The sequence below is a fragment of the Pinus tabuliformis genome, chromosome 7 (assembly GCF_031772625.1).
Source record: "Pinus tabuliformis cultivar Carrire ecotype Pingquan chromosome 7, CPIR1, whole genome shotgun sequence".
Lineage (NCBI taxonomy): Eukaryota > Viridiplantae > Streptophyta > Pinopsida > Pinales > Pinaceae > Pinus > Pinus tabuliformis.
This window is the reverse complement of record NC_142293.1, coordinates 148,821,714-148,839,692: the sequence shown is the minus strand read 5'-3', so window position 1 is coordinate 148,839,692 and position 17,979 is coordinate 148,821,714. Positions and strand designations below refer to the sequence as shown.

Sequence of the window (17,979 nt, the reverse complement as noted above, 5' to 3'; positions counted from 1 at the left end):
TTCTACAAAATAATCTCCTCTTTCTTCCAAATGATCTAGCAAACATTAGACATACTTCTTCCATTCCTACTTGAACTAAAAGTGAGGGTTTTGACTAGAGTGGTGTGACTTAATCTCAGAAGCAATATTTTTGCATTGGATTTAGGTTAAACGGTTATTATATTCTCAGTGGATAAGCGATTATTATATTTTCACAGTGGATTTAGGCTAAAGGGTTAGTGGGATAATTAATCTTATTCATTTACTCAGCAGCTTGTTATTCATTTATTCGTTAGCCTAGAGGAATGGTTAAAAATGATAAATATTAATGAATTTTATAATGACAAATGTTAATGAAATTTAAAAAAATGTTGTAATGAAAGTAAGAATGGCATGTACTCCACGCTTTTAGTTGTGATAACAAGCCTCTGAAAAGCATCCAGAAAACAAAGGTAACTCCTCGTTACGTATTACATTTATGAGCCTTTTTAAATTATGGTAAAATGAAAACTCATCGGGAACGTACAAATATATTTATATCTTTAGCCCGTGTTTTATTGAACGTTTCAGATTAACTTTTCTTGTATTGGTCATATATCTTTATCTTTTTGTGTCGGCGTAATCCCTTTCCCTTTATTAATAAATGTATGTTGGCAGATTATTTTTATTTTTAAATCTAAATCTTTCCTTAATGGGCATAATGTTTATAAAGAAAAGATATCTGTATATTCTCGTATATTATGAAGCTACATTATAAAATAGATTAAATAATTCTGATATGATGTTATATAATAGATTATTTGTAATCTCTCTTTATTTCTTTATATTAACTTCATTTGTTATATGATTGTGATATTATATTATTATGTAAATTAATTTAAAAAGATATAAACAGAGATTACAAATATCTGTTTATAAACTGGTCGTGGCATCCCGCTTCTCGTTGCCATCTAGACTGTTTGTTCCTGTTGCCACCTTCCCTTGACCATCAGGGGTGTTACTCTTCTTGTGCAAAGCTTCCGGGCTAAAGCGAGCGGCTTCTGTTCTGTTCTGGCCGGTTCCACCAACGTCCATTTTGTTTCGAGCTGTTCTAGGCTGGTCCTCCTACGAGTTTTCCCACCTGCTATCGCCCGTCCTGTTCCGAGTGATGCTGGCCGGGGCAATGGTGCGTTGAGGCTCCTCCCTAAAGGTAATAGAGACGGTGGCGATTATACAGGGGTGGTCTAGGGTACATTTGAAATGGAATTGGGTGGAGTGCGATGGGTTCAGCATTGGCTCGGTGTCAGTTTGAGGGTACTGGGTTTCCTCCAAATGCCTTTGGCCAGCTCTCTGGGCATGCACTCTTCCACTTCGAGTGTTGGGATAGCGACCCCTGCTTTGAGAAGCGGTCAAAGGCGAGGATGAATCCGCCTGAGCCGAGTTAGACGGGGACCGTAAGGGAGGGAAAATTGCTCTCCCTCGACTGCTTCCTCGGTGGCTTCTCATTCTGTACCGGAGGCAGGGCATATTGACAGGGCGAATTACAGTGCTCTGGGTGCTTGGAGGGGCTGGAAATGGGGTAGAGTGGCTTGAGAAGACACAAGAGTGAGGAAAACAGGTGCTAGTGGCAGAATTGAGGCCTGGAACAACAATTCTATAACAACAGAGCAGGTTATGGGAGAAATGGGCACCTTCAGTTAACTTGATGCAACAGAGAAGCTGACATCGTTGCCCCGTAGCTGTTCTGGAGCTTGGCTGAGCCACTGCAGGAGAGCAATTGTATGCGAGAGGAGGCAGAGCAGGGGGAGGTCGCGGGTTATTCTCCATCTTAAGGTCCAGAACCAGAAGTAGGTGGCCTTGGCTCTCTCCCTCCATTAATGGTTTTTTGCTATCTGGCTTCATTAAAACACCATTAATAATGGCGGTGGGCGTCTCGTTGGCAGTGCGGGAGGCCATGTGGCCATACCACTTGCCCGCCCGGATGGTCAGCACTGTGACGACGCTATTAATCACCTGCATCCGGGGATTCTGCATCTCTCTGCACCAGATTGATGCATTCCTGTAAATGAGAGTTGTCATTTAGAATGTCAATCGGTCCAGCAATTAGAACTCGATCACTATTCACCCCTAGATTTGCTAGGAGATCTGCCACTTTATTGCTTTCCCGTTTGGTGTGTTGGAAAGTGATAGCTCTATTGCTTATAAGCCACTTTTCAATGAATTCTAAACGCTCCGCTAATCTCCAGCTACTTGCTACCTTGTGGGTGTGGGTACCCTGGAGAATGCGGTTGACTATGGTTATAAGGATTTGTGAGTCTCCTTCAATTATTATAGGAAAAAAACCATGTTTCTGGGCCAAGCATAGGCCCTGCCATAGTCCTTCCAATTCCGCTGAGTTGTTTGTATCCCATCCTATCGATCCATAGAAGATCAGGAGAGGAATGTCATCATGATCCCTGAAGATTCCTCCATAACCTGCTTTACCTGGGTTGCCTTTAGAGGCTCCATCAAAGTTTAGTTGTACTATTCCATGGGAGGGAGGTCGCCAATGACTGGAAGCGATGTTACTTTGAGTGTTGTTGCTAGGGTGCTTAATGATCTGGGAGATACATAGGTTCCAGTTCTCCCATATGTTCTTCTCTTGAGGCAGGGTGGGAAAGTCCTCTTCCTTCCAGTTCTGAAGAGTCAAGGTTTCCTGTAGATTGGTGCAAAAGTTGTTCCATAGGGCATCCAGAGGAGTGTACTGATTCTTAAATATTCTTCTATTTCTTTCTTTCCATAAAGTCCAAACAAGTAGGCCTGGGATAATTTTCCAAAGTGAATTTAGCAGCCTGCTTTTGTAAGGGTCTACTATCCAATTTCGGATGGTATTTGTGATGTCTTCTGGTATTCTTCCCTTTTTTTGGCATCTGAATTCAATTTTTTCCCATAGTTTGATGGCAAGATGGCATGTGGTCATAAGGTGTTGGATTGTCTCTTCCTGTTGGCTACAATTGGGGCATCGAGAAGGCCCATTGAAGCTTTTCTTCCTTAGATTGTCCCAAGTGAGAATCCTTTTGTGACACAGCAGCCATAGAAACGTTGATACCTTAGGCCAAATACCCGGAGACTAGATTTTCTCCCATATTGGGTCTTTTCCATCCTGCTGGCTCATCAAGATATTGTACGCTTCTTTTGTGGTAAAGGTCCCACGTGGTGTATATCCCCAACGTAGGATGTCCTTCTTGTCTGAGAAACGGATTTTCCTATTCATGAGTTCTGTATCCAGCACATTATGAATTTGCTCTGTTCCTTGTCTGAATATCTGAGCTGCAGTGAGCCATTGCCTATATCCTTGATTAAGGTCTGAGGTCCAATGCTGATTGACTATTTCCTTCTGTTGCATTTCCCAGTCCTCTGTTTGTGGAAGTTGAAATTCATTGCTAAGCCTTGGTCTTTGATTCCAAGAGTCCATCCAGAATCGGGCATTACTGCCATCTCTGATTTCCAGAAACTATGTTGTTGTACCATGGTGCTATGTTGTTTTGCTGCATTCCAGATAAGAGATCCCTTTTCAGTGGGAAGAAGTCTGATTAATTCATCTGGGGGTCTGTTGTTTGCATATTTGGCAGTCCATAGAGTTGTCAAGGTGTTTGTGGCGTTGATAGCCATTTCCACCATATCCTTGCTCCCATGACAGAATTGCTATGTTGAGGGTCCTGGAGGCCCATTCCTCCATATTTTTTAGGGAGGAAAACTGTCGTCCATTTAACCAATGCCCATTTTCTATTTTGGCCTGAGGATCCCCAGAGAAAGTTGTGTTGCAGGTTTGTGATGCTTTTAAGCACCCACTTTGGGGCTGCTAACACAGAGAAAAGGTAAAGAGGCATCGATTGTAACACGGCTTTTACCAAAACTAGACGGCTAGCAATGTTGAGGGCTCTATAAGTCCAAGAAGAAAGGCGCCCTTCTAGCTTTTCGAGGAGCAACTGCCATGAGGCATGTTTAATGGCAGAGTCAGTCAAAGGTGCTCCTAAATATTGGGATGGGAGAGAGGCTTTGGAGAACCCAAGGATACGAGATATAGAGGATTGAGTGAGAGGGGGGGTATGAAAGAAGAAAATTTGGGATTTAGCTGTGTTGATGCTGGCTCCAGAGGCTTCCGAGTATTCATCAAGCAGGGATTTAATTTTGAAGGCTTCTTGAACAGATGAGTGCCCAAATAGCATATTGTCATCTACAAACTGTTGATGAGTAAATGAAGGGGAGCCATGGATAGAGATTCCTCTGATCTGCTGAGTATGAAGAGCATTCTTTATTAGACGTCCTAGCCCTTCAGCCATTAACACAAAGAGAAAAGGAGAGAGAGGATCTCCTTGTCGTATGCCTCTTGAGGGCTGGAAAGGGCGAGAGGGAATGCCATTCACTAGGATGGAGAAGAAAGAGGAAGAAATCATATTCATTACCCATCTGACCCATGTAGGAGAGAAACCAAAGGCTATGAGCATTCTTTCCATGTAATTCCAGCTTAATTTGTCGAAAGCTTTTGAAAGATCAATTTTGAGAAGCATACCTGCTTTTTTGCTATGCTTTAAAGAATGGATTATCTCGTGAGTGAGAATGATGCCGTCAATAATTTTCCGTCCTTCTACATATCCCGATTGTTCTGGCGATATTAACAGGGGTAATAATGGTTTCAGGCGAGAGGCTATAACTTTGGATATTACCTTGTAGATAACATTGCAGAGAGCTATTGGCCTGAATTTATCCGGAGTCATAGAATGCTCTTCTTTGGGTATGAGTGCTATGAAGGTAGCATTTAAAGACGGAAGCATCCAATGCAGAGTTCTAGATTCTTCTACCACTTGCCAAACATCCATTTTTATGAGTTCCCAGAATTTGTGAAAGAAATTAGAGGTGAATCCATCTGGTCCGGGAGCTTTCCCCTCTTTGAGTTGATTCATGGTTGTTTCAACTTCCAAAAGAGTAATAGGTCGGAGGAGAAGTTGATTATGATCCTCCGTAATAATTTTGGGGATATGCTGGAGGATCCTTTCTATTGTGGGTTGTCTGTTAATTTGTGGTTCTTGATGCATGCTTTTGAAATGCTGAAGTAGTTCTCTTTCAATGTCCTCGTGTTGTTCCATCCTTTCTCCCTGCTGAGTCTGGAGTTGAGAGATATGATTGTGCATTCTTCTTTGAATGGTGGTGCGGTGAAAGAATCTTGTATTCTGCTCTCCCTCTTTTAACCACCTTACTCTGGATTTCTGCCTCCAGAGGATCTCTTCTTGCTTTCTTCTTTCATCCAGTTGCTTCTGTAGGCTCTGTTCTTTTTCAGTTAAATTTTCCATTCTACCACCTGTTATTATAGTTTGCTGGACTTCCATCATTTCTTGAGCCAAAGCTTTTTGGGCTTGGAAGATATTTCCATAGGTCGTTTGATTCCAATGTTTGATATGTGCTTTGAGCTATTTGAGCCGTTGTTGAAATTGGTACATTTTTTATCCCTCTTGGGGTTTGAAGCTTTTCCAAACAGAGGTGACCATTTGACTGAAGTTCGGGTGGGTAAGCCAGAATGCTTCAAAACGGAAAGGTTTTCTGGCTTGGTTGCCAGGTCTTTGCCATTGTAGTGATATGGGCCAATGATCTGATCCTGAAAGCGGCAAAATTGAGGCAGTGAAGTCTCCTCCTATATGAATTGCATTGTCAGATATCAAAAATCGATCCAACCTTGAGGCAATTTGCTACGAACCTGATCTTTTATTGTTCTAGGTATAAATTCCGTTGTTGAATGGTAGATCTATGAGCCAATTATTTTGTATGAAGTCCTTGAAATGGCTGCTTTCCACTTCTAGTCTAGTTCGGCCCCCACTTTTTTCTTCCATCTTAGTGATCATATTAAAATCCCCTCTTGCAATCCACAGAGGATGGGTTTTGGTTGAATTGATCCTTTCAATTGTGCTCAACAGAGCTAGTTTGTTCGCCCCATCCTGAGGGAAGTATACATTGGTGAGGTGTCCATGTATATTGGTTCCAATAATGTGAAAAGTTGCTTGAATGAGATTATGGTTCGCATGGAAGTCAGTGAGGGAAACTGCTTGGGTGTTCCATGCTATTGCTAGTCCTCCGGAAGCTCCTGAAGCATCTACCGCCATTGACTGGCTTCCTAGCCAGGATTTTGCTAGAATGGTACCTATGGTATTACTGTTACATTTTGTTTCTTGCATGAAGAATATGTGAGGTTTCTCCTGCTGTATCATGTTTTTGATCATTCTGTATTTCACAGGGCTATTTAACCCTCTTAAATTCCAAGATGTGAGCTTCATGATTCAATATTGGGTAACGGCCTGTAGTACTTTGTTAATTTGGAGTATCTTCCTGACTCCACCAACATTTCCCCAATGATGATGGTTCTTTGCAGGTCTATCTTTCTTCCTCTTTTCTTGGTATCCTTGGGAAGATTTTTCCCATCCCATTGACTGCCTGGTTGTATCCCTAGTGTTCGTTGCTGGTGTGCTCGAGAGAGGATCACCTCCAAGCTTTCTAGCTGTCTGTCCAGGATTTTATCAAACTCTTTCCATTTGCAAGCTTGCTCAAGACCGAATATGTCCAGATCCCCAATGTCAATACTTTCAGGCTCTTCTTCCATGTGTTTGGGTTCACCACTTTCTGCTAGCAAATCAATTAGATGGATTGGTTCTTGGTAAGAGATGGCCATTTCCATACCATTGAGTGTCGATTTAGATTCCTTGGTGGGTTTGGGTAATGGGTTAGTCATGGTCTGAGAGGGCTTTGGATTTTTCCGAGAGACTGAGGGTTGAATGATCGCTGATGACCGGAGAATATTATCACTATGGGTAGGGGTTTCAACGTCTTTTGAGGCGGACTGAGCTAGGATATCAAAGCTATTGCTGGTGGAGGGTAGGGTTGAGTTAGCTGTGGGAATTTTGGATCTAGAAGTGGGTTTTTTGTGATGTTTTTTCCTAGTATTGACTTTGGTGAATCCATCCTCATCAGTTTTTTCAGGGGAGGTTTGGGTATGGGGAGTGACATTTAGGGGACAATCACAGAAAAGATGACCATGTGCATGGCATTTTCTACAGCGAAAGGGAACATGTTCATAGTCTATTGGCTGAGTCCATTCAAAATCATCGTGATAGAGACTTACCGAATCCGGGAGTGCCTTGTCGAGATGCATGTAAACACAAATGCGGGCATAGGAGGTGTATCTTCGTAGCTTCGTTTCTTCAGCTATCTTGATGAAGTCCCCCAGACCATTTCCAATGTCTTTTAGAGATTCTTCATCCCAATATTCTAAGGGAAGGGAATACAGGCGGATCCAGACAGGCGCCCAACTGAAATCTTCTTTGTCCGGATTGAATCTTTCTATCCAGTCTCTGAGATACAAGCCGACGGAGTTGAAGAAATAAGGACCACCGTCTAGGACTCTATTGCGGTCTTCTATGCAGTTGAAGACAGCCGTGAAGAAGCCTTTGGGTCCGAGTTACAGGGTCACATGGCCCTTGGGTTTCCATTTGGCTGCAACCCATCCTTGCAGGGCTTTCTCTATTGGCCAGAAGCCAATAAATTTCCCTATGAGAGCGTGGTCCTTCATAAATTGGATTTGGGCATTGATCCTATGCCCAGGTAGTTCTATCTTGGGTCTCTCTGCTGCAATGGGCTTGCAGGTGGCCGAGGTAGCTTTGGGGATCTCGCTGTTCAATGCTGGATTATCTTGCTACTGTGTAGGAGGCAGTGCCTTTGCATCCTGTGATGTTTTTTGGTCTCTTGTTCAGTTGTGTTAGTCTGCTGAACTTTGTTGGTGGGCTCTGTCATGTTAAAATCCTGTTCAACCTCATGTTGAATCTGTTTCCTGCTGCTGCCACTTGGGGAAGGCTCTGCAGCCTTCCTCGGAAGGGGACCCATATCAGTGGACCCAAAAGCTAGGTTTTATGACTGCCAGAGGAGTTTAGAGTCTGCAGGTCTAATGTTGTTTAGAGATTGTTAGGTGCTGTGGAGCTCATCCGAAACCCTAAGCCCGAAAGAAAGATACATATAAATTAATGTATTATTGTTTAGAAAAAAATTGATTACTTTTTAAGTCATATTGGTTAATATAGTTGTGCTAATCATATAAATTAATTTATTATTTTATAAGAAATTGATTGATTGCTTATTTTTTATAATTGTTATTATTCTTTAAATTTCTAAAATATTTAAATAATAATATGAAATTTAGATATTTTTTTTTAAATAATATTCAAAAATAATTATCAAAAAAATTAAAATTGACTTGTAATGGCGATTGTTAAGTTGGAATTTTTCTTAATAATATTCTAAAAATTTATTAAAAATATATAATTTTTTTGTCTTAAAAGTCATAATGCAGGACATTTTTTTAGTGTTAATATTATCATTGAATGAGTTCAATGACCAACACTTATGTCAAAAAACAATATCTCATAATTTTCCAAAAAAACATTCATTGGTTCTCATTTTTTCTAAAAATGATTTAGACAAATTTTATAGAATACAATTATTTTACATTAAAAATCTTCAAAAATTTATAAAAATATATATAAAATAATTATAAATTTGAATAGTTTTATAAAAATATCATGGAATATTTCATAATTTATATATTATAGAGAGTAGCAATATTTGCCAAAGTTTCTAAATTTTAAAATAAGTTTATATCTTTAAAATTTTTCCCTAACTTATATTGGTTGCAAATTATGACATCTAAACAAAAATCAATTGTTAGTGCATGATTTTTTTCTAAATATTATCATGAGAAAAAAAACTCAATTACTTAAGGCTAGATCAATTACTTAAGTTGATTGTCAATTCTTACATCCAAATAAAATCAATTGTTAACTTTGAGTGCATGAAATTTTCCCTATGAAATTGAACTTAAGTTGATTGTTAATTCTTACATCCAAATAAAATCAATTGTTAACTTTGAGTGCATGACACTTTCCCTATGAAATTGTAAGTTCTGATATATAAATTAATTTTATAATAAAATTAATTGTTAACCATTTACAATCCAAATAACCATAAGTTAAACCAAACTAACCAATGTTAACATCTCCCATAGAAGATGAGCTCATGAAACTAGCCATCAAAGGTAAAATGAATCATCTAAAATAAAATGAGAATGTATGTGTGCATGCTTACCTACATAAACTCCAAAGATGGTTGAAGAAGAAACTTACAACAACATAAAATGGGGAAGTGTACATGATTATGGACAAAACCACGCTCATGGTGCCTACTACTAGTTGCCACACATGCGGAGTATGGAACGCAAATATGGTAATGGCAACTTCAAGACTGAAGGCCAACATCAAAGCACAGGGCAGCCGAATCATTATCACCTGGAACAATGACACCAACCTAAGCTGCATATGTCCCAATGATGCAGCCTAAGCCGCATATACCCACAGTATGCAAATTAAATTTTGCATGTCACACTACGTGTGTCCCAGGAATTCCAAAATTCCTTACTTAGGGAAAATTATCTTTAATTAAAGGTTTAATTCTCCTTCAATAACTCTATGTGGAAACTTTTGACTTAACTATCTAAGGTCTAAATCTTTAATAAACCTTTGAGCGGAACCTTACACAACCCTTCATAACTTTTGGTTAATTCTTATTATCGCGCATGTCAACCATACCATGGTCTTCAAACTTTGGTTAAAACCCAAACTTAAACCATAAAACATTAACTCCGCTCATTTCTATTATAATTCATGTATAATAGAAATATTTCATAAATCACACTTAAACCTTACCTTTCCTCCATTCTTCAAACCTTTGCACATATATTGATGCTCTGTTTAGCACATTAAATCTACGTCGTCAATCTCATTCCTCAATCCGATGGTTATCGCAACACTCGATCATTAACTATCCTAGATGATCTTCACCGTTGATCTGCTTTGTCTGATCCAACGGCTGTTGCATCACCGGATCACCAACAAGCTTGGCTGATCTCCACCGTTGATCAATCCCACTTGATCTAACGGTTATCACGCAATCTCACGCAGATACTTGCACGACCGTTATCAGATCGAGAGAACGCGAGGAAAGTGGTTTTCTCTCTCCATCGTTTGCTACGTGTCAGGTGTTAAAGGTAATCGCGTGAAATTTTGAAAGACCGCTTACCACCTTTAGGGTGCACGAGAAAATGCTTACCCCTTGCGAATACAATCCACGTGCTCAATATGAAACTTAAAGAAACTCAGCTTAATAAAGGGTTATCTCTTAATCTCCGCCATTCATCTTCTTGACTTCATTTTCACGATTTAATCTTAGTCGTCTATCTCCCTTGCTTTCATTCATTAATCTGACTGACCTAATGGTTCTTGTGCACCATTACGTTCTTTTGGCTCCTGTTGTGAAATAGATCATTCGGCTTTCTCCCTGTGTATTTTCTCCCATGTTATGAAACCAGCTCAAGAAAAGATAGAAAAGAAAGATCCACGCCTTAGAATTCAGCCTCTTCGAGAGGGCAACCTCCTTTACATTACATAAATGAACAATTCTTGGATGATACAAATGACAAAACCTCCTTTCTATATATAGGAGTCTAAGGAGTCACAATATAATCCAGTCGACCTAACAATAATAATATAAAGCCACAAAAATAACAATAGAGGGATTCTATGGGGCACAGAAATAACAATATGGGGGTAATAGGGGCACAACAATATAAATAAGGGGTATAACTACAATAGTAATGGGGTAATCACTAGTATTATAGGGACCCAACATGCCCCTCTCCTTCAAAAAAGTGTTGTCCTCAACGCTTGAGTAGTTCTGGATACTTCTGCATAAAATTCTCATCCTCCCATGTGGAATCTTCAGCGGATAAGTTCTTCCACTTGATAAGATACTCTGAAATTGATCGATTTCGTAGCTGTCGAGTTCTTGTTTCTGTGACTGCTTCCGGTTCCAATATAATTTTTCCTTCCTCGTCAAGTTCTGGCAATATTGTTTGAACTGGGAGCTTGTCACCTATAACCTTCTTTAAACATGAAACATGGAAAACTGGGTGCAATCGAGAAGCTGCAGGAAGCTCCAATTTGTATGCCATAGTACCAATCTTTTCAACACCTTGTACGGACCATAATACTTTGGTGATAATTTATTATCCTTCTTAGCTTGCTTTAGGGACATTTGCTTATATGGTTGTAGCCGTAGGAATACCCAATCACCTACATCAAAACTTCTTTCACTGCGATGTTGATCTGCCTGTTGTTTCATTCTATTTTGTGCCAACACGAGGTTATCCTTTAAGAGTTGGAGGACTTGTTGTTGATGTTCGATGTGATGTTCCACTGCTTGAACCTTAGAATTTTCTCTTAAATATGATGTGATGGATGGTGGTTGATACCCATAAAGTGCCATAAATGGGGTCATTTTTGTTGCTGTATGGAAGGAAGTGTTATACCACCATTCAGCCAGAGGCAACCATTTGACCCATTGTGTCTGTTTATCAGATACAAAGCAACGAAGATATCCTTCCAAACATTTGTTTACTATCTCAGTTTTCCCATCAGATTGAGGATGATAAGATGAGCTATGAGCTAACTGAGTACCAAGACAAGAAAATAATTCTGTCCAAAAATTTCCAGTGAAAATGGGATCTCTGTCACTTACAATAATCTTTGGGTTTCCATGTAGCTTTTGAACTGTTTCCATAAATGCAGTAGAAACTGTACTGGCTTTAAATGGATGTGATAATGCACAAAAGTGTGCATACTTGGTAAGTCTGTCAACTACCACCATGATGACACTCTTTCCCTCAGACTTGGGTAAACCTGTGATAAAATCCATTGAAACCTCCTCCCAACGTTGGCTTGGAATGGATAAAGGTTGTAATAGACCCGGTGTCTTAATTGTTTCAACTTTATTTTGTTGGCAAACCAAACATTCCGCCACAAACTTTTGAATATCTGATTTAAGGCCATCCCAAAAAAATTCCTTCTTAACCCTGTGGTAAGTTTTTAAAAATCCTGAGTGCCCTCCTAAGGGAGAAGTGTGCAATTCCATAAGAATCTTTTGTTTTAGCTGGGAATTCTTACAGAGGTATAAGCGATCTTTGTACCATAACGAATCATTTTTCCAGCTAAATGTATCAGAAGTACTGGAATCTTGTTGTAGCTTTCGAATAAGTGCCCACACTTCTTCGTCATTCTTCCATTCCTCCTTTGCTTCGTTTATCCAATCTGGTTGGATAATAGAAATGGCACACAACAATGCTTCCACATCCTCATCCTTTCTTGAGAGTGCATCTGCCACCACATTTTGCTTCCCTTTTTTGTAGATGATTTCAAAGTCATAACCCAACATCTTTGTGACCCACTTTTGTTGCTCTTCAGAGGATAATCTTTGTTCTAAAAAGTATTTAAGGCTATCATGATCCGTTTTTACCTTGAAGTGTCTTCCCATTAGGTAGGGTCGCCATTTCTTAAGTGCATGGAGTATTGCCAACATTTCCTTCTCATAAATAGCTTTGTTTAAAAACTTTCCCTTGATTGGACGACTTTCAAAAGCAATGGGTCTTTCATCTTGCATTAGAACAACACCAATTCCATTTCCTGAAGCATCACATTCCACAATAAAGGTTTTTGTGAAGTCCGGTGTAGCTAAGACCGGTGCTTGGCACATTGCCTCTTTAAGATGTTCAAAGGCCTTTGTTGCTTCCGGAGTCCATGAAAATGAATCTTTCTTCAATAATGTTGTTAGAGGTGCTGCTATTCTCCCATAATTCTTAACAAACTTGCGATAATACCCTGTCAACCCAAGAAATCCTCGCAGATGCTTTATGGATGTGGGGATTTTCCATTCCTTAATGGCTTTAATTTTGCTAGGGTCTACCTTAACTCCTTCATGAGATACAATATGACCCAAATATTCCACCTCCTGGACTCCAAAGAAACATTTGGATCTTTTTGCATATAATTGTTTCTCCTCCAATAGTTGTAGCACCTTGTCAACATGTTCAACATGATCCTTCCAAGACTTGCTGTAGATTAGTATATCATCAAAAAATACTAACACAAATTTTCTAAGGAATGGTTTGAAAATTGAATTCATCAAACCTTGAAATGTTGAAGGTGCATTGGTAAGGCCAAAAGGCATGACCAAAAATTCATAATGACCCTCATGAGTTCTAAATGCCGTTTTCGGAATGTCTTCAATCTTCATTCTGATTTGATGATATCCCGAACGAAGATCCAACTTGGTGAAGTAAATTGATCCATGCAATTCATCCAGTAATTCATCAATGACAGGAATGGGGAACTTATCTTTAATAGTGAGCTTGTTGAGCTCCCTATAATCTGGACACATGCGCCATGATCCATCCTTCTTGTGCACCAATACTACTGGAGCTGAGAAAGAACTTTGACTCGGTTGAATTATACCAGCCTCTAGCATTTCTGCAACCATACGTTCAATTTCACTTTTTTGGACATAGGGATATCTGTACGGCCTGATGTTTGGAGGAACACTTCCTGGAATCAGATGAATAGCATGATCATGATCACGCATAGGTGGGAGACCTTTGGGAGTCTCAAATACCTTGGAATGATTGTCCAGGACTTTTTGGAGATCTGGAGAAATAGATGATTCCAATGTGGAAACATCTAGCGAACATAATTGTGCAATTACACCTCTTTGCTCCTTTTTTAGAAGCTTTGTCATGCCATTAGAGCTGATTATCTTTCCTGGTTTCCCTGCAATACCCCTTAATTCAACTTCCTTTCCTTCCACAGAAAATTTCATGAAAAGTTCTTGAAAATTAAAAGCTATTGTACCCAAGGATTGTAGCCATTGGACTCCTAGTACAACATCAGCACCTCCCATTGGAATGGAAAGCATTGGGCTAGTCAATACATATTCTCCCATGGATAGCTTGATATTATGGCACTTTCCAGAACAATTTATTGTTCCTCCATTTGCAATCATCACTTGACACTCTGGTGCTGGATATAGGAAGCAATTCAATTCTTTTGCTACCCTACAATGAATAAAATTGTGGGTGCTTCCTGAATCAATCAACACTATTACCTTTTTCTTCTTGATTTGTCCTTCTATCTTGATGGTTTGAGGAGTGGTAATTCCCGCCAATGCATTACAAGATATGGTCGGATTTATTTGTTCTTCATCTAGGCTTTGTTCCTGGAATATATCCTCTTCTTTTGACCTTTCTTGCTCCTTTTCTTCTTCCTCTTCACAATCTATGTAGAATAATTTCTTCTCAGCACACTTATGACCTTTTGTGTATTTGCTATCACAATTGTAACAAAGCCCTTTTGCTCTTTTTTCTTCCAATTGTTGTGGTGTCAACCTTGTAGGTTGTGGAAGACTATGGGCAACAACACTTCCGTCTTTATAGTTGTGAATGGTATGCTTCCTAGTTGCCATAATTTTGCTTTCCATTTTTCTTGCTAACCTGAATGCCTTCTCTAATGAATCAGGTTCCCAAAGGCGCACATCATGTTGGATATTATCCTTTAAAGACCCTATGAACACATCAATCCTATGCTCCTCTGGAATATCTTTTACCCTTATGTTCAATTTTTGGAACTCCTCAATGTGCTCCATTATTGAACCCTTTTGTTTGAGACTTATCAATTGGCTAAAAAAAGTGTTGCTTTTTGTATCCTCATAATGTGCTATCAATTCTTCCGTAAAAATTGCCCAAGTGATAAATTGTTTACGAGAACAAAGCCATTGATACCATACAAACTGATTTGGTTCCAAATATAAAGTTGCCATACGTACCTTTTGTGTGTTTTGCACATTATTGAGATCGAAGAATTGCTCCATCTGTAATATCCATGTGGCGGGATCCTTGCCATCAAACTTCCTCATATCGATTTTTGGAATATGGTGGGTCTTCGATCCAACATTAGAGTCTATGGAATCATGATTAACATTTCTTTTGTTCACATCATGAGTTTCCTTTACAACCTTTTCACCATTAGTAAGTATTTCTTGTAGAAAATTTGTCAAATCTGTCTTCAAATCTGCCATGTCTGTCTTCAAATCTGTCCTCAAATTTGTCTTCAGATCATCCATCTTAGCTTCCATGCCCTTTATCTTAGATTCCACGCCATTTATCTTAGATTCCACGCCATTTATCTTAGCATCTATTAGCTTTTGTGAGCGTGAAATTTGTTGCACTTGTTCTTGTAATTTTGATATATCATGTAGCATTTCTTCCTCTTCTTCATGAGTCATGCTAGAGCTTTCAGGTTCCTTACTAGGTGTTTGCATTTTCTTTCTTTGGGGCATCAGTTACCGATAATAATGCTTGACTATGCCCTTTGAATTCCTTCAAACCAAGCTTATGCAAAAAAAAAAAAAAAAACAAAAAAAAAAAAAAAAAACTACACACCTTTTTTTACTTTGTAGAAGCCTGATATTGAATCTCATGTATCTCTGTAATTTCGAATCCTCCAGTTCTGAAATTGTGACCTGTAGTAGCCTCGTATGTCCTATTTCCAATGCCACTAGTCTGATCCAAATTGGATTCTCCAAGAAAGAGTTATGCACAATCTCCCGCAGTGACCTGATGATAGACTATTTCAGTAGAGAAAACTTGTATGAAGTGCCACGTGTCACTGCTTCAACCTTTGACTCTGAAAAATATATAAAAGAAAACTAGCGTCTGTTATCTTTCTGTACCTTCTTACAAAATTGCAATCCGATGCTCAGAAAGAAAGTTATGACGATTTTCCCCAGGTCACCTGTTTTGAGTGTAATTCAGGAGTCTGCCAAAAGACCAATTTCCTCAGATCATATCTCCGAAAATATCACGCGAAAATCTCTGAAATTCGGACCCAAGGTTCAGCGCGATTTCTTCTCAAATGGGTTTTTTTTGCGACTTCTGAAACGTCACAGACAAAAAGTTATAGCGAAAATGCCACGATGACCTGTTTGGAGCAGCGAAACCCTAGAATCCAAAGCTCTAATACCAAATGTTATGAAACCAGCTCAAGAAAAGATAGAAAAGAAAGATCCACGCCTTAGAATTCAGCCTCTTTGAGGGGGAAACCTCCTTTACATTACATAAATGAACAATTCTTGGATGATACAAATGACAAAACCTCCTTTCTATATATAGGAGTCTAAGGAGTCACAATATAATCCAGCCGACCTAACAATAATAATATAAAGCCACAAAAATAACAATAGAGGGATTCTATGGGGCACAAAAATAACAATATGGGGGTAATAGGGGCACAAAAATATAAATAAGGGGTATAACTACAATAGTAATGGGGTAATCACTAGTATTATAGGGACCAGACATCCCACCTTACGGTTTTCACTTGTTCTGATCTCGATCTCTGCTCCCGCGTTTACGCTTCCTTCATAAACCTTTAGGTCTTAAGAAACTTTACAGTTATTCCTTCGTTGTGAAGGTTCTCTCCAATACTGTGTGTGCACAACCACGTAACACACTCCTCTCTGCACCTCTTCTCTGGTCTTGCACACCTGCAACCTATGTTACACATAATTACTCTAGATCACACACAACTTATAATTCAATTACTCAACACATCATACGAACTCAGAATCGAGCTATCTGTATTAAATAACAAACATTTACACATGAATTCCTTCTTCTGTTTGATTTTCAATATCAGTGGCCTTTCTTTTCGTGCCTGTAGGCCTAAATGACTGACTCTCTGACTCCTGACTCACTGACTGACTCTCTCTCTACCTGACTACTATGCCTTTTAGGCTTACATTTGTACAAAAGATTCTGCTTAACCAATTTTGGTTCAGATCCTTAATCTGCTGAAGTAAATCTTGAATATCCTCTAACTCCACTTTTAACTCCAGTAATCCTTAAGAATCCTCTCTAGTTCCACGAATCATGACACCACTTTCTAGTCTAAGATTTATAATTGATTTCCAACTCTCTCGTCATCACTCATCATCACTCATGTCCTCCTACATTCGAGAGCATTTACAAATATCTTCAAAATATCTAATTAATTCCTATTCCAATCACACAAAACATTAATAATTACATACATAGGAATCCAACTTCCTTGAAAACACAAGACCCCCTAAGTTAACTAGAACATAATGAAATCGTTGAGCTGTATGCTCCTGCATTAAAAAGATTCGTAAGATAATAAGCAGGAATCTTCCATAAAATACATACATATAGTTTCAATTTCCCATTAATCATCTTTAAAAGCAGCCCATATACGAAAGTATATAAATAAACAAGGTGGTATTATTTGTAAATTGATTTTAAACATTAGAGGTTGGAAGTTGGAGTTGGTGATGGGACTTGTATGTATAAACACATTTTAACAATTTTCAAAAATCTAAATTTTACTAGTGCTAAAAAATATTTATACCTTCTTTTTTAGCAGAGCTAAAGTTAGAAAAGACGCGAGATAAAATGTTTCCAGAACAAAACCTACATTGTTGATTGTGAGGATCATGGTATTGTGGGGTTTGACGAAGGGGCTCCCATAGAGCAGCCTAGCACAGCAATTGAATAGTGTGAACACATAAGGAAGGCCAGAGTACTCTTTCGTGGACTTGAACTTGTATATTCCCCAGAATGTTGACCTGCAATTTAGAATTTTAGTATCAGGCCTATCAGATCAATAAAGATCGTATAGAATTCAATCAGAAATAAAGTAAACAATCAAAAGGGAAGCAACCTGCCAAATAACATAGAAAACAAACTATAGAACTAGTAGCAAAGCATGCAGTGTACATACGTAGGGGATAAGTAGAGAGCTAGAGATGTTGCATTTCCTGTTATAAATATCACCAGCAAAGAAGCCATGTATGTTCAGTCATATTTCAACATTATTGTGCTCATTCCAGCACAATATAGAAAAAAATTAGCTCTCCGATACTCAATTTCAATGCAAGGTGCACCTTTTCATTCTCAACATAATACCGATGTATCTAGCAAAATTGAAATTTGCAAAGCCAGAATCATTTGTATAAGCAAACTACAAACTAAACAACATGATGGACTGGGTT

The 17,979-nt window shown here is 38.9% G+C and overlaps 1 protein-coding gene across 1 annotated transcript; it reads right to left on the bottom strand.

Annotated features, from left to right (window-relative positions):
- Window positions 1–329: 329 nt before the first annotated feature.
- LOC149246286 (bidirectional sugar transporter SWEET1b-like) lies at window positions 330–17,776 on the bottom strand. The gene is made up of 4 exons (XM_089440417.1): window positions 17,709–17,776; window positions 17,337–17,553; window positions 9,156–9,317; window positions 330–407 (listed from the first exon to the last, which is right to left on the bottom strand). The coding sequence occupies exons 1-4, from the start codon at window positions 17,774–17,776 to the stop codon at window positions 330–332; spliced, it is 525 nt and encodes a 174-aa protein (XP_089296543.1).
- Window positions 17,777–17,979: the final 203 nt, after the last annotated feature.

Excerpts from the sequence above, each read along its gene's own strand:
- LOC149246286 (XM_089440417.1), bottom strand. The coding sequence starts at position 17,776 with ATGGCTTCTTTGCTGGTGATATTTATAACAGGAAATGCAACATCTCTA. Across the intron at positions 9,318-17,336 it reads TAGCTCTGCTAAAAAAGAAG|GTGATAATGATTCGGCTGCC; the intron begins GTATAAATATTT and ends TCATTGTTCCAG. Across the intron at positions 408-9,155 it reads CTTCCCCATTTTATGTTGTT|AGGCTTGTTATCACAACTAA; the intron begins GTAAGTTTCTTC and ends GATGCTTTTCAG.